Raw genomic sequence first — 25,397 nt, 5'->3', positions numbered from 1 at the left:
TGCCGTTATTACTTCTTTAATAATTGACTCCAACATCTTCCCAACCACCGATGTCAGGCTAACTGATCTATAATTACCTGTTTTCTCTCTCCCTCTCTTGAAAAGTGGGATAACATTAGCTACCCTCCAATATACAGGGACTCATTTTGAATCTGTAGAATATTGGAAAATTATTACCAATGTGTCCACGATTTCTATAGCCACTTCCATGAGTGCCCTGGGATGCAGACCATCAGGCCCAAGGGAATCTATCAGTCCCATCATTCTGCCAATACTATTTCTCGCCTAATGCAAGTTTCTTTCAGTTCCTCTGACTCCCTAGATCCTCTGTCCTCTAGTACATTTGGGAGATTGTGTCTTCCTTAGTGAAGACAGAGCCAAAGTGTCTGTTCAACTCTTCTGCCATTTAACATGTTCCCCATAATAATTTCACCTGTTTCTGCCTTCATGGGACCCACATTTGTCTTTACTAATCTTTTTTGCTAAACATACCCAAAGGAGCTTTTACTATCCTTTATATTCTTGGCGAGCTTACCTTTGTACTTCATCTTTTCACCCCTTGTTACCTTCTGATGTCCTTTGAATGTTTCCCAATCATCTGGCTTCCGGCTACTCTTTGCTATGTTTTACACCTTTTCTTTTAGTTTTATACTGTCCCTAATTTGCCTTACTCCCTTTAGAATCTTTCTTCCTCTTTGGAATGAAATGATCCTGCATCTTCCGGATTATGCCCAGAAATTCCTGCCATTGCTGTTCCACCGTCATTCCTGCTAGGATCCCTTTCCAGTCGACTTTCGCTAGCTCCCCCTCATGCCTTCATAGTCCCCTTTGTTCAACTGCAACACTGACACTTCTGATTTAACGTTCTCCCTCTCAAATTGCAGATGAAAACTTATCATACTATGCTACTTCTGCTCCTAGCGGTTCCTTTAGCTTGAGTCTCCTTATTAAATCTGGTTCATTAGACAACACTAAATCCATAATTGCCTTCTCCCTGGTAGGCTCCAATACAAGGTGCTCTAAGAATCCATCTCGGAGGCACTCTACAAACTTCCTTTCTTGGGGTCCAGAACCAACATGATTTTCCCAGTCTACCTGCATATTGAAATCTCCCATAACCACACCTTTATTATATGCCAATTTTAACTCCTGCTACAACTTGTACCCGATATCCAGGCTACTATTTGGCGGCATGTAGATAACTCCCATTAGTGTCTTACCTTTAAAATTCCTCAGTTCTATCCACAGCGACTCTACATTGTCAGTCCCTATGTCACCCATCACAAGGGACTGAAATTCATCCCTCACCAACAGACCTGCCCTACCTCCTCTGCCCACTCAGGCAGCATCTCTGGAGAACATGGATAGGTACATGGACAGGGTGGAAACATTAAAGACGAGGGACCATTGGGTTAAAATGAGAGTAGAAATGTTTAAAAGAGATGTTCAGGGCAGGTTTTTTCACAGTTGGTTGACTGGAACACACTTTCATAAGTGGTGGTAGTGGAAGCAGATACGATAGTGGCAGTCAAGAGGCTTTTAGATTGGCACATGGATATGGAGGGACATGGATCACGAGCAGGCAGAGGAAATTAGTTTATCTTGGCATCATGGACATTGTGGGCCCCAGGGTATGTTCCAGTGCTGTGCTGTTCTACGTTCTATAAATACTTCATGAAAATACGTTGAAGTGCGGGAGAGGGATGGGTAGGGGAATGTTGATCGAGAATGGGCAAGGGAAAATTAGAGGGGAAGTCGGAATGCTCTGAGCGCGGTGGTGTCCAAAGCATTGGTTTAAATGTAGAGAGGGAGGTTCAGAGGAAATCTGAGGAAGAGTTTTGTCACCCAGACGGAGATTGGGATCAGGAACGCATGACTGAAACCAGTGAGTCTCTCAATATGCCTGAAGCGTCTGGACGATGCCTCGAATCACCAAGGCTTGGTCGGCTGCAGAGCAAGTAATGGTAAATGGGATTAGTATGGAAAGTTTAGATCAGTTTATTATTGTCACATGTGCAAAGGTACAGTGAAAAATCTTTTTTGTTGCTATCCAGTCAGCAAAAAGACAGTGTACAGACACAGGATAGAGGAAATAATGCTGCTGTCAAAATAAAGATTTACAAGTGTAGAAAGGAACTGCAGATGCTGGTTTAAACCGTAGACACAAAAAAAATGGAGTAACTCAGCGGGACAGGCAGCATCTAATAAATGATTGCAGATCCACTTTTGGGACCAGCACACAGTCACCTTGATTTGGTGCCATCTTTAGAAGAGAAAAGTACCGACTCTAAAGAAGGGTCTGATGCAAACTGCTACCTGTCCACATACACACACACTCCATAAACACACACAAAGGCCAATATGGGCCATACAGAGCCCACACACACACCCCCTACAAAGGTCAAAACACATGCACACATGCCTAGCAACGAGCCACACACCGCCCACATAGGGCAATATATACATACAGAGCCCACAGTGGGACACGCACACACAAGTCGCCCGCAGTGGGACATGCACACACAGCCCACAATGAGCCACACACACACACAATGGGCTGCACCCACAACACAGCAATTGGCCACACATACACATCACAGTGGGACACACATACATAGCCCTCACACACAATGGGCCATCATATCCCCTCAGAGGCTGTGTCTGCTTGCACACTAGCCGAGGATCTCCCTGTACCAGCCATTTGGGAGATTGTATGCATTTCTGATCGCCCATCACAGGATGTGGAGGCTTTGGAGTGGGTGCAGAGGTTGTTTACCAGAATACTGCCCGGATTAGAGGGTTTCAACTTCAAGGAGAGGTTGGACACTTGGATTCTTTTTTCTGTGATGCCGGAGGATGAGGGGAAACCTGACAGAAGTATATAAAATCACGAGAGGTAACAACAGGGTAGACAGTCAGAACCTTTTTCCTCAGGGTGGAAATGTCAAAGACCAGAGGCTTTAAGGTGAGTGGGGCAAAGTTCTATTTCTAAACAGAGGGTAGTGGGTGCCTGGAACGTTCTGCCAGGGGTGGTGAGGTAGATGTGGTTGTGGCACTTGAGGCTACATTAGACAGGCACATGGATTATGCAGGAACTGGAGGGATGTAGATCACGTGCAGTCAGAGGAGATTAGTTAAACTTGGCATCATGTTCAGTTTGGACATTCTGTTCCTGTGCTGCACTGTTCTATACAAAAGGACACAAAGTGCTGGAGCAACTCAGCGGGTCAGGCAGCATCCCATGTGAGCATGGATAGGTGCTGTTTTTTGGGTCGGCATTCTTCTTTAGACTGGCAAAGACGACCGATGATTGAGTCAGTCTGGAGAAGTGTCCCGACCCGAAATGTCGCCTAGCCACATTCTCCAGGGACGTTGCCTGTCCCGCTGAGTTACTCCAGCACTTTCCGTCTTACATTAATTTTTTTCCAAGATTCCAGCATCTGCTATCGTGTCATAAATGAATCTGTGTCGTTTCAAGATTCATAGAAATGGCCAAAATCTAATTGCTAATCTTTTAATCAATGCAGTTTTAACAGGAATCCAGTTGTTCTTTAAGAATGATTTAGTTATAGAACCAGACAGCAGGGCCACTAAATCTCACAACGATTAAACACCGATTTACTGCCTTATAAACCAGCATCTGCAGTTCCTTTTTTCTGCATTCTGTGCAGTAAACTGTTATAATGGACCATAGTGGGGGGAAATGGTGTCCGTTATTGCCGATTGTCCACTATAACAGAGTATGGTATTATCATTGCATAAGTAGTAGAAACAAACTGCAGACACTGGGCAATACACAAAAGGACACAAAGTACTGGAGTAACTCCGCGGGTCAGGCAGCCTCCCCGGAGAACTTGAATGGGTGACATTTCGGATCGTGATCCTTCTTCAGACTCTCGGTTCAGAACTAGGACAGCACAGCGGCGCAGTTACCTTACAGCACCAGAGACCCTTGTTCAATCCAGACTACGGGTGCTGTCAGTACAGTTTGCACGTCCTCCCTGTGATCGCATGGGTGTTCTCCGGGTGCTCCAGTGTCCTCGCACACTCCAAAGACGTGCAGCTTTGTAAGTTAATTGGCTTTGGTAAAAAATCATAAATTGTCCCTAGTGTGTAGGGTAGTGTGAGTGTACGGGGTGCTCGCTGGTCGGCACGGACTTGGTGGGCTGCAGGGCCTGTTTCCATGCCATATCTCTAATGTCTGTTTATTGATAACATTTTTAAAAACTCTTGGACAGGTGAATGGATAGGAAAGGTTTAGAGGGCGCCTGTGAAAAACCCCCTCGGCTGTGTTGATCTGGAGCAGCACAATGGCGCAGCAGCAGTGTAGTTGCCTTACAACGTAGGTGCGGACTCGGTGGGCCGAAGGGCCAGTTTCTGCACTATATCTCAAAACTAAACTGCTGTACTGTCCTGTTCTTTCTCCCTCACTCTGCGAATGGGAGTGGGGCGAGCAGAAGTGGTTTCTCTCCCCCCTCCATCCCCCTTTGTCTACAGACGAAGGAAGAAACCCTCCAATCTCACCGCCCACCCAGTCTCTCCCCCCCCCCCACCCTTCACCGCCTCGTGTTCCCACACGCTGTGCCACCAAGCGGCAGACCCTGACAGGTAACTACAAAGGAAGTTTATTGATAAGTAAGCTTTCAACAGAAACAATGCTTTAAACAGACAGCAAGTGGTAAAGCTTGGATTTACAATACTTTTGTGGAATTCACAGCATCTATTCCGAAACGACAAATAAAGCAAAGGTTTCCATTTTAAATCCCCCAGCCCTCCTCCAGCAGTGTCAGGGTGAAGCATGGTCCACCACTGGCTCTTCTCACACGCTCTGGGCTATGGTGGAGTCACTGTTCTCTCCCACCCCCCCCCCCCCCCCTCCCCTTTCAACTCTGAGGCCATGCTGGAGGGAACCAGACCTTCCACCCCCCCTCACCTCACAGAAACCCTCAGCCCCCAGCTGGTTTCATGTCCTGCACAGTGGATGGGATCAGTTCGGGTCGAGAAAGCGACAGGGACAGACACCAATGATCCTCAGGGAACAGGCAAGGCCACGCTGGTGGGGAAAACACAGTGAGTGCGGGAGGCACACAGGCAGTGCTTGTGGAGAGGGAGGGGGACAGAGGGTGGGAGAGAGAGAGAGAGAGGGAGGGGGGAGAGAGGGGCAGAGGTGGAGAGAGAGAGAGGGGCAGGTGGAGAGAGGGGCAGAGGTGGAGAGAAAGGGGCAGGTGGAGAGGGGAAGAGAGAGAGGGGCAGAGGGGAGAGGCAGAGGGGGAGAGAAATGGAGGCAGAGGGGAAGAGAATGGGAGGCAGAGGGGAAGAGAATGGGAAGCAGAGGGGAAGAGAATGGGAGGCAGAGGGGAAGAGAATGGGAGGCAGAGGGGAAGAGAGAGGGACTCGGGGGAGAGGGAGAGGCAGAGAGGGGGAGAGGCAGAGACGGGGGAGAGGCAGAGACGGGGAGAGGCAGAGACGGGGAGAGGCAGAGACGGGGGAGAGGGAGAGACGGGGAGAGGCAGAGAGAGAGACAGGGGTGAAAGAGAGACAGAGGGGAGAGAGGCAGGGAGTTAGAGAAAGAGTCAAATGTTACAGGAAGAAAACCAGACCAGCCATGATCGAATGGTGGAGTAGACGTGATGGGCTGAATGGCCTAGCTCTGTTCCTGTGTCTTGCGGTCTCATGATAAGGGGGTGAGTTGGGGCAGAGGGAAGGCTGACGTCAGGGCAGGGAGAGGCAAACAGCACAACAACATTATCGCCCCATCTATCGTATCCATTACAGGCTCCCTCTCAGTACCCCCACGGCCCACATTCCCTCTCTCAACGCCCCCTCCCCACTCTTCCCGTTGGACCTCTTCTGACTCTCAGTAAAAGTTCGTGGGCCAGAGGCATCCCCTCTCCACCCCCCACCCCCGTCTCTCTCTCCACATATGCTGCCTGACCAGCCGAACGTTTTTCCAGCTTCTCAGATTTCTTCATTTTTATTGACTTTTATTTTTAGGTAGAAACAAAGAACCATACCAGAGATAGACACAAAGTGCTGGAGTAACCTAACGGATCAAGCAGCATCTCCGGAGACAAGGGACGCCTGACATTTTGGGTCGGGGCCCTTCTTCAGATTTATGTTCCCACACAAAAAAAAACCGTAACATTGGCTTACTCGGAAGCTTTGGTGGAGGGTGTGGGGTGTGCGCGCGTCCCAGATAGGGAATCATACCGATTTGGGGGTGAGCTCGTCCACCAAGCTCTCTCCGCACCCACCCCACCCCAGTCTCGACAGGGGCTCCATTCACAACCCAGGCTCGGGAACAGAATCAACAAAGAGAAATCATCTACAATATACAGAGATCCTTAAAAATAAAATTTTAAAAAATCAATCTACTCGAAAGACCTGACCCATCTAGGATTCACACCCTGCAGCGAAGAATTACATCGGAAATCCAAAATCCCAGCGGACATCGGAGAAACGATCCGAGTCAGACCAGACACCCGGGGTCATTCTTGGCTCCACAAACTCTCCCGCCCCACCCCCCTCCATGGACGCCAATCTCACCCGGAAAGTGGGGTGGGGGGGGGGGTTGAAATCAGAGAACTCCACACTTTCAGTCTTCAATCTCCACACCGCCCATAAAGAGAAAGTCAGTTGCGGGGTTTCCTCGATTGAAGAGTTTTCTGGGCGATGATGTTCATTCGATGGGTGGGCGGTAACAGTCAGTCAGTCAGTCCGCCGCTCTCCGCTGGTCTGTAGCTCGACGGACGCCGCTCCGAGCTGTAGCCGTGGTCTGTCTTTTATCCCCAACTTGAGAAATCTCGCTCAAGCAAATGCCTTCAGCGAAAAGTTCCCCCCTTAGTGTCAGAAAACAAAATAAATCGAGGATCAGCTGCTTTGCGGGAGGGGGTTTAGGTGGAGCGACGGGACTGGATTTTCACACCCCCTCCGCCTCCAGCCAGACGCTCGGAGTTGTCCGCTTCCAGGCGCCGCCTCATCCATGGCCCGCCCACCCAGGGGGCCGTCCACCGACAGCCGAGTGGGTGTGAAGCGTCGTGCTGGTTGCTTCTACCTGGAGCCTGTTGAAAGGAGAACACCGAACACCCTCCCGCGGGACAAGGACAATTGCATCCTCCCACCTCCCTCAACCAGAAATCTACCCCCACAAGGGAGAAAGATCTGTGCCCGAGGGGTGGGGAATATCCGTTTCTCTCCCCCCCCCCCCTCCCCTGAGGGAGGGGGAACGCCCCTAAGGGAGGGAGAGGTACCAGAGTTGAACAGAGGGAAGGGTGGTGGTGGCCATTGACTGAATCGTGTTACGGGGAAGATCAAGGCAACGCAATTACCCGTCCCCCCATTCTATGCCCCGCTCGGCGGTCCCGTTAATTCTCCCCCCCCCCCCGCCACAATGTTGCCCTTGTGGGAGGGGCCTGGAGCCAAGAGCGGGAAGGTCCCGTGCTCATGGGGTCTCCGGTTAGGGGGAGCTGCTTGTGTGGGGGGCGAGAGGAAAGGAGTGAGCTGGGAGGAGGGCAAGATGAGGAAGGTGGTGGTGATAAGAGAAGGGGGGGGAAGGGGAGGTGTGGTGGTGGCAGAGTTGAGGACAAGCAAGGAAGGAGAAGATGGGGTGAAAGAGGAAAGGGTGTGAGGGGGAAAGAAGGGAGGCGTCAGAGACTAAAGAAGTGGGGCGAGGGAGATTGGGGAGGAAGTGATGGGGTGAAGGGATAGGAAGGGAGTGAATGGGGTAGCAATAAAGGGATAAGTGAGACCTATCCATGTTCTCCAGAGATGCTGCCTGACCCACTGAATTACTCCAGCAATTTGTGTCTTTTTTTTTTAAAAGGGGAAATGCAAGGTTGGATGGGGGTTGGTCAAAGGGTGATGTAGCAGTGAAATAGGCCTTTCGGCCCATCGAGCCTGTGCCGACCATCAACCACCCATTCTACTCTAATTCTGCATCAATCTTTGTCACCCCCTCCCCACACACTTCCATCAACTCTACCCCTCAGCTCGAAGGTCGGAGGGGGGGGTTCACTGCGGCCATATGACCCAGCGCCTCGCCCGCCTCAGCGACCGTGAGCAGGATTCAACCTGGGGGTGCCGGAGACGGGAGGCAGCGGCTCCAATGGCTCTGCCCCACACCGGTTATGGGGCAGATACCGACCCCCAACCTTCCTCCCCTCCATCGGTGTGGGCTGCCAGACTGCGCCGGCAAAGGAACCCAAGGGGGGTGGGGGGAGGTCAGGAACAAGGGAAAGGGGTTGAGGAAGGGCAAGTGTGAGGCGGAGAGGGTGGGAAGAGCAGGGGCGAGAGGGATGGAGGCGGCGATGGGTTTGGGAAAGGCAGAGGTGAGAGCAGGAATGAGGAGAGAGGAGCAGGGTTTGGAGAAGGGCAGGGCGAGAGTGAGCCGATTAAAATCCAAAGACATGCCAGTTCCGTTCGAGGTGGGCACAGCTCAAAAATCACAAACAGACCAGCAGAGGCTGCAGAGGAAAGGGGATGGGAGACGGCACAAGGGGAGGGCATGTGTGGAGGTGCTGGTGAGAGAGAGCAGGGCGCTGGGGTGAGGGCGCGATGTGGGTTGGGGAGGGAGCGTGGTGGGCGAGGAGGCAGCATGAGGTGAGAGAGGGGGAGGAAAGATGCAGAGGGTGAGAGAGGGGAGGGCGAGGGAGAGAGGGGTTAGAGACGGGGGAAGAGGTGAGGGGGAGGATGCTGGGGAGGGCAGAGCCGCAGAGGAGAGAGGGAGAGCACGGGGAAGGAGAAGGGCAAAGGGAGAGGAAGTGGGATGAGTGAGCGTGTGTGTGTGTGGGGGAGAGCCCGGGGAAGTGGAGGGGAGAGCGGGAGGAGAGAGCGGGAGATGGCAGAGGAGAGGGGGTGAGGAAAGGAGAGGGCAGAGGAGAGGGTGATGTGTAGAGAGGTGCGGGAGTCACGGTGGGAAGTGAGCAGGAGTAGGAATCAGGCCGGTTCCTCTCTCTCCACCTCCCCCTCTCCCCCGGCGGCCGTCTCTCTCCCCCTCACACGTGGACGCGCTGGTGCCGCAGCAGGTGGGAGGAGCGGGAGAAGCCCTTGCCGCACTCGGAGCAGGAGAAGGGCCTCTCGCCGGTGTGGATGCGCTGGTGGGTGAGTAGGGAGGAGGACTGGGTGAAGCCTTTCTCACAGACGGTGCACTGGAAGGGGCGCTCGCCGCTGTGGACGCGCAGGTGCCGCAGCAGGTGGGACAGGCAGGTGAAGGCTTTGGCGCACACGGAGCACTTGAAGGGCCTCTCGCCGGCCCGCGAGGGGCGGCCCGTCAGCAGGAGGGAGGCCGAGGCCGGCCCGGGGTCCAGCATCTCGCCCGGGGCCGCCTCAGTGCCGGTGCCGACCCCCGGCAAACCCGTCACCAGCGAACCCCCTCCCCCTCCCCCTCCCCCTCCTCCTCCGCCCGGCCCCCCCTCCCCCTCCTCCTCCTCCTCCTCCGCCTCCTCGTCGGGGTAGTGGACGGGGTTGTTCTCGGCGTGGACGTGCTGGTGGGCGAGGAGCAGCGAGAGCTGGGCGAAGCCGCGGCCGCAGATGGAGCAGCGGAAGGGCCGCTCGCCGCTGTGGCTGTGCTGGTGGGTGAGCAGGTGGGACGACTGGGTGAACTTGCGGCCGCAGATGGAGCAGGCAAAGGGCCGCTCGCCAGTGTGCACCCGCTGGTGGGTGAGCAGGTGGGGTGAGCGGGTGAAGCCCTTGCCGCACAGCGAGCAGACGAAGGGCCGCTCCTCGGTGTGGAGCCGCCGGTGGCGCAGCAGGGTGGACGAGTCGGTGAAGCCCTTGCGGCAGACGGGGCAGGAGAAGGGGCGCTCGCCGGTGTGGAGCCGCTGGTGCCGCAGCCGGTTGGAGAGCTGGGTGAAGCCCTTGCCGCAGACGGAGCAGCTGTAGGGCCGCTCGCCCGTGTGCACCCGCTGGTGGGTGAGCAGGTGGGAGGAGCGGGTGAAGCTCTTGTCACACACGGGGCAGGTGAAGGGGCGCTCGCCTGTGTGGACCCGCTGATGCACCCGCAGGTCAGAGGAGCGGGAGAAGCCCTTGCCGCAGACCACGCAGGCGTAGGGCCGCAAGCCCGTGTGGCAGCGCCGGTGGCTCTCCAGCTCTGACTGGGTGGCAAAGCCCTTCCCACAGTCGCCGCACTTGAAGGGCTTCTCCTTGATCTGCGTGCCCTTCTCCTTCACCGGCTGGGCCGCCGGGGCCACCGCCACCTTCTCCGAGGCTTTCTTCTTGTTGTTGTTGTTGTTGTCGCCGCCGCCTCCCCCTTTTCCTCCGACTCCTTCCCCGCCACCTCCTCCCATGCCTCCGCCTCCGTCGCCACCGCCTTCCATCCCCGGTGAACGGCCTCCTTCACCGGCCCTCGCCGCCAGCTTGCCGATCCTCCGTCCCCGCGACACTCCTCCTCCCCGCCGTCGCCGACCTGCAACGGCAAACGTTCCACCCCGGTCAGAAGCCGCAAGCACGTTACAGAAGCTCAGTGGTCAAGGGAGCAGAATTAGGCCATTCGGCCCACTGAGTCTACTCCGCCATTCTATCATGGCTGATCTTTCCTTCCCCCTCAACCCCATTCTCCTGCCTTCTTTCCATAACCATTGACGCCCGTACTAATCAAGAACCTGTCATCCCCTGAAAGGCCCATTTCCACGCTGTCTGGCTCTATGATCTACCTCATCGCACCGGGCTACTATCTACCTCATCGGAGACCCTTGGTCTATTTTTAACTGGACTTTATCTTGCATTAGGCATTATTCCTTTTATGTGTAGGCAAGAACTGCAGATGCTGGTTTAAATCGAAGATAGACACAAAATGCTGGAGTGACTCAGCGGGACAGGGTCTCGGCCCGAAACGTCACCCATTCCTTCTCTCCAGAGATGCTGCCTGTCCTGCTGAGTTACTCCAGCATTTTGTGTCTATCTTATTTATTTTATCATGTGTCTCTGTACACCGCGGATGGCTCGATTGTAAACATGCATAGATGTCCCACTGATTGTGGTTAGCACTCAACAAAAACTTTACACTGCACCTTGGAACACGTGACAATAAAATAAAATAAACATCAATCTCCGCTTTAGCCACTCAATAGCCACTAACCTGGCCTCCGCTGCCATCTGTGGCAATGGATTCCAGATTCACCACCCTCATGTTGCATGACCTACAATGATTTGCACCATAATGGTCTGGATACCTCTAATAACTGATTTTATACACAATAAATAAGAATACAATGAGCTGTTTGTTGCACTGTTACCTTAATGAGCCTGTAAATCCTTAGCCAGTAAGAATTTCATTGTAGACAGAAGAAACTGCAGATGCTTGAATCTTGAATAAAACACAATGCGCTGGAGCAACTCAGCGGGCCAAGCAGCATCTACGGAGGGAAATGGACAAACGATGTTTCAGGTCGGGACCCTTCCTCACACAAAAGAATTTCATTGCTTCTTTCCCAGCTCCTCCATATGACAATCAAGCGCTCTTGATTTTAACAAGCCGAAATGTTATCACTTTTCTCCCTCTACACAGATGCTGCCTGACCAGCTGAGTGTTTCTAAGGTTTCTTGACTAAGCCCTGCCTAAGGGAGCGCTGGAGATACAAGGGGAGCGACGGAGTTGACCATCTCGGTTCTTACTGGTCAGAAGTCACTGGCTTAAAAAGTCGATTGCTTCCAAAAGCTTTGGAAAGGCCCAGGTCCATAACTCCCTGAAAGTTGCAACACAAGAGAGTGGTAATGAAGGCAGATGGCATGCCTGCTTTCAGTGGTCGAGGCATCGAGCGTGAGGGCCAGGAGGTCATGATGCAGCTTTATAGGACTTTGATTAAACTGCATTTGGGATACTGTGTGCAGTTCTGGTCGCCCCATTCCAGGAAGATGTGTAGGCTTTGGAGAGGGTGCAGAAGAGGATTACCAGAATGCTGCCGGGATTGGAGGGTACCAGCTGTAAGGAGAGATTGTCCAAACTTGGATTGATTTCTCTGGAGCGTCAGAGGCTGAGGGGAGACCCGATAGAGAAGTATATAAGAAGAGAGGCATAGATTGGGCAGACAGTAAGAAACTTCTTCACAAGGTGGAAATACCAAAGAGTATAAGACCGGCCAGGTGGCAAAGCGGTAGAGCTACTGCCTTACAACACCAGAGACCCGGGTTCAATCCCGACCATGGGTGCTGTCTGTATGGAGTTTGTACGTTCTCTCCGTGACCTGCATGGGTTTTCTCCGAGATCCTCTGTTTCCTCCTACACTCCAGAGACGTACAGGTTTGTAGGGGAGTGTTAATGTATGGGAATCGCTGGTCGGTGCGGACTCGGTGGGCCGAAGGGCCTGTTTCCACACTGCATCACTAAACTAAACGTATAGGACATAGCTTTAAGGAGAGAGTGGCACCATTTAAAGGAGACTAGACCAAGTGGGCCCAAACCTCTCCTGCATTGGTGCAGCACCCTCTCCTCCCCCACTCCCTCCCTCCTTCCCCCCACTCCCTCCCCCCTCCCACTCCATCCCCCTTATCCCCCCACCCTCCACCCCCCCACTCCACCCCCTTACCCCCCCCCCTCCCTATAAGATAGATTTAAACTTTAAAATCTGAATAACTTAAAAAATATAACACCAATTTCAATGAAACTTCGTCCATTCGCACTAAAGGGACGATGGTGAGCCTAAAAGTGTGGCGCTATCATGTACCGTTTTGGCTGTAGTTCAGGAACAAACAAACAAACAATAGATGCATGGGCCAAGTTTTCTTTTTGAACAGGGAGAATAGTGTGTGTCCATGAACACGCAGCTAGAGGTGGTGGTGAAGGCAGATCTGAAAGTGGCCTTTAATAGGCTTTTAGATGGGCACATGAATATGCAGGTATGTGGGATGTGGATCACATGCAGGTAGAGGAGATACGTTTAACTTGGCATCATGTTCAGCACGGACATTGTGGGCTGAAGGACTTTTTTCTGTGCTGTACTGTTCTGTGTTGTGTTACGGAAACGAGCAGATCCTTAAGGCCCTCAAACCCACAATACCCAATGCAGCAACGCCCTATAGAACATAGAACAGTACAGCAACAGGCCATTCGGCCCACAATGTCTGGGCTGAAGAGTACACCAACCAACTCTCAAAATGCCTGCACTTCATCCATATTCCTCCATTCCCTGCATATCCACATGCCCATCCAAAAACCGCTCAAAACGTACCAATCGTACCTGCCTCCACCACCACCTCTGGCAGTGCATTGCACGCACTCATGAATCATGTGCAACAAAATCTTCACATACCCACAAAAGGACACAAAGTGCTGGAGTAACTCAGCAGGTCAGGCAGCATCTCTGGAGGACATGGATAGGTGACCTTTCGGGTCAGGACCCTTCTTCAAACTTTAACATACAAACATTTCCTTCAACCATTGCCCCTCTCACCTTCAAGCTGTGCCATTTAGTATTTAATTTTTCCATCCTGGGAAAAAAAAAACTCTGCTTGCCCCATCCATGCCTCTTATTATATGAGAGCAACTCTACCACTGTGCATGGCGGCAAAGAAGCAATCAGACAAGTACATGGATAGGGCAGGTTTTCTAAGGGTATGGGGCAAATGCAGGCACGTTGGGCCATGTCGGCTGGAGTGGGCAAGTTGGGCCGAAGGGCCTGTTTCCGCACTGTATGACTCCATGAATACGACAGGAGAATGGGGTTGAGAGGGAAAGAAAGGTCAGCCATGATTGAATAGCGCTCTTTTAGAAAGAAGGTGAGGAGGAACTTTTTTAGTCAGAGGATAGTTAATCTGTGGAACTCATTGCCACAGAGGGCTGTGGAGGCCAAGTCAGTGGATAATTTTATGGTAGTGACAGACAAATGTTTGATTAGAACGGGTGTCAAGGGTTATGGGGAGAAGGCAGGAAAATGGGATTAGGAGGCAAGGATCAGCCATGATTGAACGGCAGAGTAGACGCGATGGGCCGAATGGCCTAATTCTATTCCTATCACTTATGAATTTGTGAATGGCAGAGTAGACTTGATGGGCCAAATGGTATAATTCTGCCCCTATAATGTATGAAAATTGTAACCAGTCTTTAAAACCAAGCAAAATTTTGACGGGAGTGGTGAGGGAAAACCAGGACTGCATTTCTGTGGCGTCCGTGGATTAGCCACCTTGGCTTCAGTCAACAAAATGGCTTCTTGTGGCAGTCACCAACACAACAAATGTAGTGTGGCAGTCAGACCCGAGCACAGCAAGATGTTGCAGATGGAACAGCGATAATGACCAGTTAATCTAATTCTAGTTATTTTAGCAGATAAATAAATATTGTCCCCTGCGGTTTGCAAAAAAAGTGGTCAGGGTATCGAACAGACTTTGTGAAATATGCACCAGTGAACTGGCCCAGGCACAAATACCATGGCAATTAGACAATAGGTGCAGGAGTAGAAAATTTGGCCCTTCGAGCCAGCACCGCAATTCAATGTGATCATGGCTGATCATTTTCAATCAATTGTTGAATTTCAATTCTTAATTAATTAGGTCTGGATTTTTTAAAGCAAGCTAACAACAGCAATTGCATCTTTAAAACTATAGGAAGGCAAAAGGTAGACACAAAGTGCTGGAGTAACTCAGCGGGTCAGGCAGCATCGCTGGAGAAAAAGGATGGGCGATGTTTCGGCTTGGAACCCTTCTTTGGACTGCTACTGAAAATGGACGCAAAATGCTGGTGATCGTTGGTCGGAGCAGACTCGTTGGGTCAAAAGGTCTATCTCTACATTACATTAAACTAATAATTTGTCCATGCTCTCCAGAGATGCTGCCTGAACCGCTGAGTTACTCCAGCACTTTGATAAGAGTGTTGGAATAACTCAGTGGCTCAGCTAGCATCCCTGGAGAAAGAGGATTTTTCGGGTCGGGACTCTTCTTCAGACAGTTCGCAGAGGGGGAAGCAGTGAGAGAGGGTTTCAGGGAACTCCCGAGGACTCCGAGGAGTGGAATATTTCAAAGTAGGCATATTGTGAGGAGATTTTGCAGTGGAAGAAGCAGGAGATGCTGTTTTATCACAAAGGGGGAGCAGTGAGAGAGGAGCCAGATTCACAAACGCTGGTAGACACAGCCTGATCCATCACTAGTACCGACCTCCCCACCATCGAAAGACACTTTACTTTAGACTTCAGAGATACAGTGTGGAAGCAGGCCCTTTGGATCCGCGCCGACCAGCGACCACCCCGTATACCAGCACCATCCTACACACTAGGGACAACTTACAATTTACAGAGGTCAATTAACCTACAAACCTGACCCCTTTGGGAGTGCGGGATGAAACCGGGGCACCTGGAAAATACTCTATACTCTCCCACTACTGGAAATGTCCTCTCCACATCCACTCTATCTATGCCTTTCATTATTTTGTAGGTTTCAATGACATCTCCTCCCCCCCTCAGCCTTCTAAACTCCAGCAAGTACAGGCCCAGAGCCTTCAAACACTGCTCATACGTTAACCCAATCATCCCCGGGATCATTCCCATTTATTAGGGTTTATCCAACCTCAGCCCCACTATCCCCTTTCCCCTCTCCGCTGCATTCCTCAACTCGATTGAGGGTAGCATAGTAATGCAGCAGGTAGAGCTGCTGCATCAGCACTGGAGACCCTGGTTCCATCCTGACCCCGGGTGCTGCCTGTGTGGAGTTTGCACTTTCACCTCTGTGACCGCATGGGTTTCCTCCCACAACCCAAAAACGTGCAAGATGGTAGGTTAATTGGCCTCTGTAAAATTTTCCTCAGTCATAGTATCAGACAGCTGGGAAACAGGCCCCTTCAGCTCAACATGCCCCGCCTACACTAATCCCAACTGCCTGCATTTGGACCACATCCATCTCAATCTATCCTATCCATGTTTCTGTCTAAATGTTTCTTGAACGTTGTCATAGTACCTGCCTCAACTATCTCCTCTGCCAGCTCGTTCCATATACCTACCACCTTTGTGTAAAAAAATGCCCCCCGGGTTCCTATTAAGTCTTTTGCCCCTCACCTTAAACTAATGTCCCCTGGTTCTCGATTCCCCAATTCTGGGTAAAAGTGTGTATTTACCCCATAGTTCCTTCATTATCTTATACACGCCGACAAGATCACGCATCATCCTCCTATGCTCCAAGGAATAAAGTCCCAGCCTGCTCAACCTCTCCCTATCGCTCAGGCTTGCCAAGTCCTGGCATCATCCTCGTAAATCTTCTCTGCACCCTTTCCAGCTAAACAATATCTTTTCTAGAACAGGGTGACCATAACTGAACACAATACTCTAAATGTGGCCTCACCATTGTCTTGTACAATTATAACATGATCGCCCAACTTATATACTTTAGTTTGGAGATACAGCGCAGACAGACCCTGCAGACAGCCGAGCCGGCTCCAACCAGCATCCCCGCACACCAGCACTATCCCACACACCAGGGACAATTTACAATTCTTATCGAAGCCAATTAACCTACAAACCTGTACATCTTTGGAATGTGGGAGGAAACCGGAGCACGGGGTGAAAACCCATGTGGTCAGATCGAACCTGGGTCTCTGGCGCGATAAGGCAGTAGCTCTACCGCTACACCATCAGGCCACCCTTATACTCTTTGACATTTCCACCCCGTGAAGAACGTTCTGACTGTCTGCCCTATCTATGCCTCCCATCTTATATACATCTCTATCGGGTCTCCCCTCAGCCAAGGCAGCAACTCCATGCCGCCTTGTGTAGTGATGGGAGTGTGTGGGGAGTGGACGAGAAAGGATGATAACATTTAATTCTGGAATGCGTTGCCAGAGGCGTTGGTGATGGAGGCAGATACGGTGGGAATTGTGGGAACTGAACCGTTCTTGACTCAATCATGGGCAGCACTTTGTACTCTGGGGATTAAACTTTAATCCCGTAATGTTTCCCTTCTGTACGAGGCTAGACATGTCCAGATGTGTTAACCTACAAAAGTCAACAACTTGGACAACTACATGTCCTGTTTTTGTTTAATGATCAGGCTGTGTTGCTGGCGGCAACGGCAAAACACTGGATCGCACCATCCAACCGCGATCCACTGCACATATGCCTCACTCAAATATGATGGAACATGGCTGCAGGCTTTGAGTGCCTCGTCTCACAAGTTATTGTGAATAGTTTAGTTGATTACTGCCACGTGCACAGAGGTACAGTGCCAATCTTCTTTTGTTGCATACTATCCAGTCTACAAAAAAAGCTCTACACGATTATAATCAAGCTATCCGCACTATACAGGCACAGTATAACGGGCATAACGTTTACTGCAAGATAAAAACAGTAAACTCTGATTAAAGATAGTTCGAGGGTTTCCAAGGAGGTAGATGGGAGGTCAGGACTGCCCTGATAAGTTCTAGGAGCAGAATTAAGCCATTCGGCCCATCAAGTCTACGTTGCCATTCAATCATGGCTGATCTATATTTCTGCCTCAAACCCATTCTCCTGTCTTCTCCGCATAACTCCTGACACCTGTGCTTTAAGAGGCTTTTAGATAGGCACATGAAAGTGCAAGTCGATGATCAGCACGGACCCAGTGGGCCGAAGGGCCTGTTTCCATTTATCTTTCAATCAAAAAATCAATATGATCCGTCAGAATCCAACGTGAATAAATTCAAGGAGTCTGCAGCCACAACCTCCAGAGTTAAAGTCCAAAGATCCGTGACTACGAGATAGAAGTTTCCTCCTCATATTGACCCTTCATTCCAAAACTGTGCACAGGTCTACATAACACCATCAAGGACCAAGTGAAAGGCTTGGATAGAGTGGATGTGGAGAGGATATTTCCATTAGTGCGAGAGTACAGGACTAGAGGTCCTAACAGAATTAAAGGACGCTCCTTTAGGAAGGAGATGTTGAGGAATTTCTCTAGACAGAGAGTGGTGAATCGGTGGAATTCGTCCGTCTTTTTTTTGTTGAGTGTCGGTGTTGGGATGATTTTTATATATATATTTTTGGTTGTGTATGTGTGGGAGGGGGTGGTGGTGTGTGGGGGGTGGGTGTGGGTGGGTGGGTGTGGGGAACTTTTCTCTTCCTCACGGCGCGGGGTGCGGCTCGGCTGCAGGGCCTAACATCCCCCGGTGCGGCTCGGCCGCTGGACTTTACATCCCGGTGCGGCTTGGCCGCTGGACTTACATCGCCCGGTGCAGCTCGGCTGCGGGGCTTAACACCGCCCGGTGCAGCTCGGCTGCGGGGCTTAACACCACCCGGTGCAACTCGGCTGCGGGGCTTAACACCGCCCGGTGCAACTCGGCTGCGGGGCTTAACACCGCCCGGTGCAACTCGGCTGCGGGGCTTAACACCGCCCGGTGCAGCTCGGCTGCGGGACTTTACATCGCCCGGTGCAGCTCGGCTGCGGGGCTTAACACCGCCCGGTGCAACTCGGCTGCGGGACTTTACATCGCCCGGTGCAGCTCGGCTGCGGGGCTTAACACCGCCCGGTGCAGCTCGGCTGCGGGGCTTAACACCGCCCGGTGCAACTCGGCTGCGGGACTTAACACCGCCCGGTGCGGCTCGGCTGCGGGACTTAACACCGCCCGGTGCAGCTCGGCTGCGGGGCTTAACACCGCCCGGTGCAGCTCGGCTGCGGGGCTTAACACCGCCCGGTGCAGCTCGGCTGCGGGGCTTAACACCGCCCGGTGCAACTCGGCTGCGGGACTTAACACCGCCCGGTGCGGCTCGGCTGCGGGACTTAACACCGCCCGGTGCAGCTCGGCTGCGGGGCTTAACACCGCCCGGTGCGGCTCGGCTGCGGGACTTTTCACCGCTGGTGCGGCTCGGCTGCGGGACTTAGCTGCGCAAGGCTTGGTCGCGGGCCTTTCATCGCCCGGTTCGGCCGCGAGACGTTTCAGCGCCCGGTGCGGGGACTGTGCGGGTCGGTCGGGGACGAGCTGTCTGTCCGTGGGCGTGGGGAAGAGAGGGGAAGTTTTGTTGCCTCCATCACAGTGAGGGGGTGTTTGGAGTCACTGTGATGGACGTTTGTGTTGGGGTTATGTGTCTTGTGTTCTTTTTTTTTTTTTTCTATGACTGCTATGTAGTTTCGTTCGGTACTTCGGTACCGAACGACAAATAAAGCTCTGTTATACCTGTTATAGAAGGCACCGGAGGTCAAGTCAATGGATATTTTTTAGGCAGAGACAGATAGATTCTTAATTAGTACAGGTGTCAGGGGTTATGGGAAGAAGGCAGGAGAATGGGCCTAGGAGGGAGAGATATATCAGCCATGATTGAATGGTGGAAGAGGCCGAATGGCCGAATTCTGCTCCTGTCACTTATGACAACATTCTCCTGCATTATCAATCCCCGCCCATTCTTCTGAATCGTAGGCTTCAATAAGACAACTTCTACTTCCTTGGAAGGCTAAGGAAGCTGGGCAGGTCCCCAACAACTCTCACCAACTTCCACAGATGAGCACAAGAAAGCATTTTATCGGGGTGCATCACAGCACAGTTGGGGAACAGCTCATTCCAAGACTGCAAGAAAGTGCAGAAAATTGTGGTCTCAGCCCAGGCCGTCACACAAACCAACCTCCCTTCCATTGACTCCTTTTACACCTCACGCGGGCTCGGCAAGGCCACCAGCATTATCAAGGACTAGTCTCACCCCGCTCACTCCCTCTTCTCCCTTCTCCCATCAGGCAAGAGGTATAGAAGTGTGAAAACACATACCTTCAGAGTTAGGGACAGTTTCTTCCCAGCCGTTATTAGGCAACTGAACCATCCTACCAACAACTAGAGAGCAGTCCAGAGCTCCTATCTACCTCATTGGAATTCTCTGCCACAGAGAAGGAGGCCAGTTCACTGGATGAATTTAAAAGCGAGTTGGATAGAACTCTAGGGGCTAGTGGAATCAAGGGATATGGGGAGAAGGCAGGCACAGGTAACCGATTGTGATCAGCCATGATCACGATGAATGGCGCTGCTGGCTCGAAGGGCCAAATGGTCTCCTCCTGCACCTATTTTTCGATGTTTCTATCTTTGATTGGAATTTCCTGGACTTTATCTTGCACGTTATTCCCTTTATTATGTATCTGTGCACTGTGGATGGCTCAATTGCCATCATGTATTGCCTTTCTGCTGACTGGTTAGCACGCAACAAAATCTTTTCACTGTACCTCCGTCCAGGTGACAATAAACTAAACTCAAACTTCTTGTTCTTCTGAACTCAGAGTGTAAGCACCACCTGCCAAACCTTTTCATACATCCTCCACTCTGGGTGCTCTGGTTTCCTCCCATATCCCAAAGATGTGCAGGTTTGTAGGTTAATAGGCTTTGGTAAGTTGTAAAATTGCCCCTGGTGTATGTAGGATGGTGTTTGTGCAGAGTGATCGCTGTTCGGCAGGGACTTGGTGGGCCAAAGTGTCTATTTCCGCGCTGTATCTTAAAAATCTAAAGTCTAAGGAGTTTGCTCTGCCATTTGATCGTAGGTGATCTATTTTTCCCCTCTCGACCTCATTCTTCTGCCCCGTGACCTGTGACATCCACACTAATCAAGAATCCCCTTTATAAGAACACCTAATGACTTGTGGCAATGAATTCCACGTTTCACCACCCTCTAGCTGAAGAAATTCCTCCTTAAGTACTTCCTTGCTGAAACATGGAAGACCACCATTAGGTTCTCCAAGTGTGGCCTCACCAGTAAAAAGTCCTGCAAAATTCCATTATATAGCTGCTCCAATTTTACACTCCACTCAAACCACTCTGTTTTTTAATCTCATCAGCATAAGACAACCTTCCAATGGTCTTCCAAAAGACTTCTTGTATCCATTCGCTTGTACAGTGCGTCAGGCACCAGCTCCCTTTGTACGGCAACATTGTGTAGTCTTGCTCCATTAATAGAACTAACTTATTCATTCTTGCTTTCAACGTGACTGACTTGGTATTGTTTCGCTTTTGACTTCAGACGCCATTTTCTTGCTCACACACTCAAGCCATCTAAATCCCCTGGAAGGATTTGTGTGAGGCCCAGCACAAATTGGAGGAACAGCACTGAAGGGCTGCAGAAAGCTTGCAGCTCAGCGGTATGAATATTGATTTCTCTAACTTCAATTAACCCATACATTCCCTCTCTCCATCCGCCCTCCATCCGAGGTCTTCGACTAGTTCTACTGTCCACCTGATTAAATATTTCTGATTATATGCCTTGTTGTCACCTTCTCCTCAGCTGACAATGAACCATTCTACATTTCCTTTTCAGCATCTGCTTTGATCTGTTATTTTCACACCTTACCCTTCTAAATCTCTAGATACCCTCTCCCCTGACTCCCAGTTTGAAGATGGGCTCGACCCAAAACATCACCCATTCTTTCTCTCCAGTCCGACTGAGTTACTCCAAAATTTTGTGTCTATCTTCGGTGTAAACCTGCAGTTCCTTCCTACACTAGGATCATTGTGTTCCTCTCACGATAGAGATGAACACGGTCACGCTGCCTCACAGCGCCTGAAATCCCATGGGTACTGTCTGTGTGTGGAATTTAGGTTTAGGTGTATTACTGTCACGTGAACCGAGGTACAGTAAAAAGCTTTGTTCTACATGCTATCCAAACAGATCAGATATACCATATATAAATACAATCACTTCAAACTCATACAACAGGTAGAGCAACGGTAGAGGACAATTAGCATTTGGGCAGCACACCTGTAGGGCTACTGTCTCACTGCATCAAAGAACCTGTGCATTCTCCCTGTGTGACCGCGTGGGTTTCCACCTGGTGCTCCGGTTTCCTACCACATGCCAAAGACATGCGGGGTTGTAGAATTACCCCACCCAGTGTGTGGGGAGTGGATGAGAAAGCGGGATAACATGGAACTAGTGTGCATGGGACATCGATGGTCAGCACGGAGTCGGTGGGCCTTGGGGCCTGTTTCCATATTGTGTCTCAAAACAAAACCTTATTTCAAAAAAAATCTCATGGGTGATCTCAGACTGAATAAGTGTCTTGAACCGAAACACCATCTGTCGATTCCATCCCTAGATGCTGCCTGACATATTGAGCTTGATTGTTTGAAAGATCTTGCATGGAAACATACAATTTGAGGGTCCCCATGTGAACACCATCCCACTTGTAAACTGTTACACTGTCAGTGGATGTACTCGAGGATTGTTTAGTTTAGAGATACAGCAAGGAAACTGCCCCTTTAACCCATCGAGTCCACGCCTACCATCAATCTCCCGTTCGCACTAGTTCTACGTTGTCCCACTTTCTAATCCGCTCCTGGCACACGAGGGCCAATTTACAAAGGACCAATTAACCCTCAAACCCACATGTCTTTGGGGTTGTGGGAGGAAACCGGAGCATCCGGTGTAAACTTGTGCAAACTCCGCACCGACGACACCGGAGGTCAGGATTGAACCCTATGGGGTCTATGGCGTCGTGAGATAACAGATTTACCCGCACTTTGTCTTTTGCAGGTCACAGTACTTTTAGCCCCTTCATCCAAGTCCTTAACACAGCTTAAAGAGTCACACACTACGGAAACAGCCTTTTAGCCACAAAGAACATCAATCATCCATTTAACCCAATATATTCCCCCCACGTTCCCACTCTCCAGGATTCCAGCACTTCTTTACACTCTATGGTGAATGTACAATGGCCAACTATTTTACTTTAGAGATACAGCATGGAATCTGGCCCTTCAGCCCACCAAGTCCATACTGGCTAGCGATTACCCTGTACACTAACACTATTCTACACAAAAGGGAAAATTTACAATTTTACTGAAGTCAATTAACCTACACACCTGTACATCTTCAGAGTGTGGGAGGAACCTGGAGCTTTGGAGAGGGTGCAGAGGAGATTCACCAGGATGCTGCCAGGGATGAAGGGCCTCGGCTATGAGGAGAGACTGAGCAGACTGGGGTTGTTTTCTCTGGAGCAAAGAAGGCTGAGAGGGGACATGATCGAGGTGTACAAGATCATGAGGGGCATAGATAAGGTAGATGGCGGGGAACTTCTTCCACTGGTGGAAGGTTCAACAACGAGGGGACATAGATACAGGGTAAGGGGAGGGAGGTTTCGGGGGGATGTGAGAAAGAACTTTTTCACCCAGAGGATGGTTGGAGTCTGGAACTCACTGCCTGGGGTGGTGGTGGAGGCGGGAACACTCACAACGTTTAAGAGGCATTTGGATGGGCACTTGAAATGCTACAATATTCAGGGCTACGGCCCAAATGCGGGAAAATGGGATTAAAATTAGACTGTGTTTGGTAACGGGCGGCGCGGACACGATGGGCCGAAGGGCCTCTTTCTGTGCTGTAGGACTCTATCCCGGAAAAAGCCCACAGTGGTCACGGGGAAAACGTACAAACCCTACAAACTCAAACAAACAGCACCCATGGTCAGGATCGAACTCGGGTCCCTGACGCTGTAAGTCAGCAATTCCACCGCTGTGCCACCCCCAATTTTACAAAGTGGGGATTGGAAGGAAACTGGAGCATGGGAGCAACATTCAGATATTTTGGTTATTCGGCTTCTGTAAATTGTACTTAGTGTGTAGGATAGTGCTAGTGTACAGTGCGATCGCTGGTCGGCGCGGACTTCAGCCGAAGGGACTGTTTCCATGTTGTGTCTCTAAAATCTAAAGTAAAGTATACTCTGCACTCTGTATCTTTCCCTTTGCAGACCAATTGGACTTGAGTTTGACTAGTTGCTGATTTTAGACAGCATACAAAAGAAAGTCTTTTCACCACATTTTAATGTATGCGACAATAATAAGCTTAACCTTTAAGAGCACCACAGAACCTGTGGCATCTGCCTTAAAGAGTTTATTAAGTCCTAGACCTGTGACAGGGGGCTCACCCTCTGTAATCCACTGTTTGCCAATTTAAGATCATTCTGTTCAAATCTCAGGCTCTGACTTGACTCAATTCCCTTCGGATATAGCTGAGAACGTTTCAGCCATTGGGTACAGCCAGCACAAGAAGTTGTATAGTTTATCATCGAGTGCAAGACAGTTTAAAAGACCAGGGTCACAGGAAACAGAACAGGACACCAACCACTGTCCTAAGTGCAGCAGAGATCAAATGTTAGGGCGATGGTAGACACAAAATGCTGGAATAACTCAGCGGGACAGGCAGCATCTTTGGAGAGAAGGAATGGGTGACGTTTCGGTTCAAAACACTCCTTCAGAATATTAGGGCGACGCGGTGGCAGAGTCGCTGCCTCACGGTGCTAGAGACCCGGATTCGATCCTGACCATGGGTGCTGTCCGTGCAGAGATTGTGCATTCTCCCTGTGATCATGTGGGTTTTCTCCGGGTGCACCACTTTCCTCCCACATCCCAAAGACGGGAAGGTTTGTATGCTCATTGCTTCTGTAAATTTGCTCCTAGTGAGTAGGATGTGGAGGTGGGATAAAGCAGAACTGGGGAGCAGGTAATCGAAGGTCAGCTTGGACCGAAGGGTCTGTTTCCACACTGTAGCTCTAAACTGAAACATAGAAAATAGGTGCAGGAGGAGGTCATTTGGTCCTTCGAGCCAGCACCACCATTCATTGTGATCATGGCTGATCGTCCACAATCAGTAACCTGTGCCTGCCTTCTCCCTATATCTCTTGATTCCGCTAGCCCCGAGAGCTCTATCTAACTCTTTTTTAAATTCATCCAGTGTATTGGCCTCCACTGCCTTCTGTGGCAGAGAATTCCACAAATTCACAACTCTCTGGGTGAACTATTAACAAGGTTCCTCAAAATGCAGTAGGACCAGAATTGCCCCTTTAATTACAAACACGCTGAAAACAGGTGAATGTGCCCCCTTTAAAGCTGTGGCCTGGTTATACAATCTGCAAATCCAGAACAAAAATGAGCCCGATGGAGTTCTCAGAGATTGAGGTCATAAGAAAGCAAAGTAGGCCATTCTGCCCCCTGAGCCTTCGGTTAGATTAGGTCTGACCCGACTTTGTTCCATATCCCTCGACATCCTCACATGACAACAATCTATCAGCTTCTCCCACAATGATGCTCCAATGCTTGTTTTTTTTTTTGAAAGGGTGGGGGAGGAAACAATCTTCCATATTTCCACTGGACATAAAAAGGAGACACGCTTCATTTATAAATAATCCAATGAAGAGTGACTGCCTTAAAACAGATGACCCCCCCCACATGCTTGAAAGCACAAAGGAATGAGCCACAGCAATTCTGAATGGCCTGGATAGAGTGGATGTGGAGAGGATGTTTCCACTGGTGGGAGAGCCTCAGAGCAGAGGGCACAACCTCAGAATAAAAGTATATATGTTTAGAAACGAGAAGAGGAGGGATTTCTTTAGCCAGAGGGCGGAATTCATTGCCACAGACGGCTGTGGAGGCCAAATCTTTTCATATGCTTAAAGTTGAGATTGACGGGTCTTTACTAGTAAGGGTGTAAAAGGTTACAGGGAGAATGGGGTTGAGAGGGAAAGGTAATCAGGCACGATTGAATGGCAGTGTA

The 25,397-nt window shown here is 50.6% G+C and overlaps 1 protein-coding gene across 1 annotated transcript in view; it reads left to right on the top strand.

The window, feature by feature from the left end:
• Positions 1 to 25,397, top strand: part of LOC144601464 (uncharacterized) — a 97,747-nt gene that overhangs the window by 11,274 nt on the left and 61,076 nt on the right. Inside the window, 4 exon segments of the mRNA XM_078413611.1 lie at positions 9,024 to 9,346; positions 9,454 to 9,653; positions 9,699 to 10,001; positions 10,117 to 10,462. Coding sequence (XP_078269737.1) covers positions 9,024 to 9,346; positions 9,454 to 9,653; positions 9,699 to 10,001; positions 10,117 to 10,462 — 1,172 coding nt within the window.

This window comes from Rhinoraja longicauda, chromosome 16 (assembly GCF_053455715.1).
Source record: "Rhinoraja longicauda isolate Sanriku21f chromosome 16, sRhiLon1.1, whole genome shotgun sequence".
Taxonomy (NCBI): domain Eukaryota; kingdom Metazoa; phylum Chordata; class Chondrichthyes; order Rajiformes; family Arhynchobatidae; genus Rhinoraja; species Rhinoraja longicauda.
Note: the sequence above shows the minus strand (reverse complement) of the source record. Positions and strands in the feature narration are given on the sequence as shown.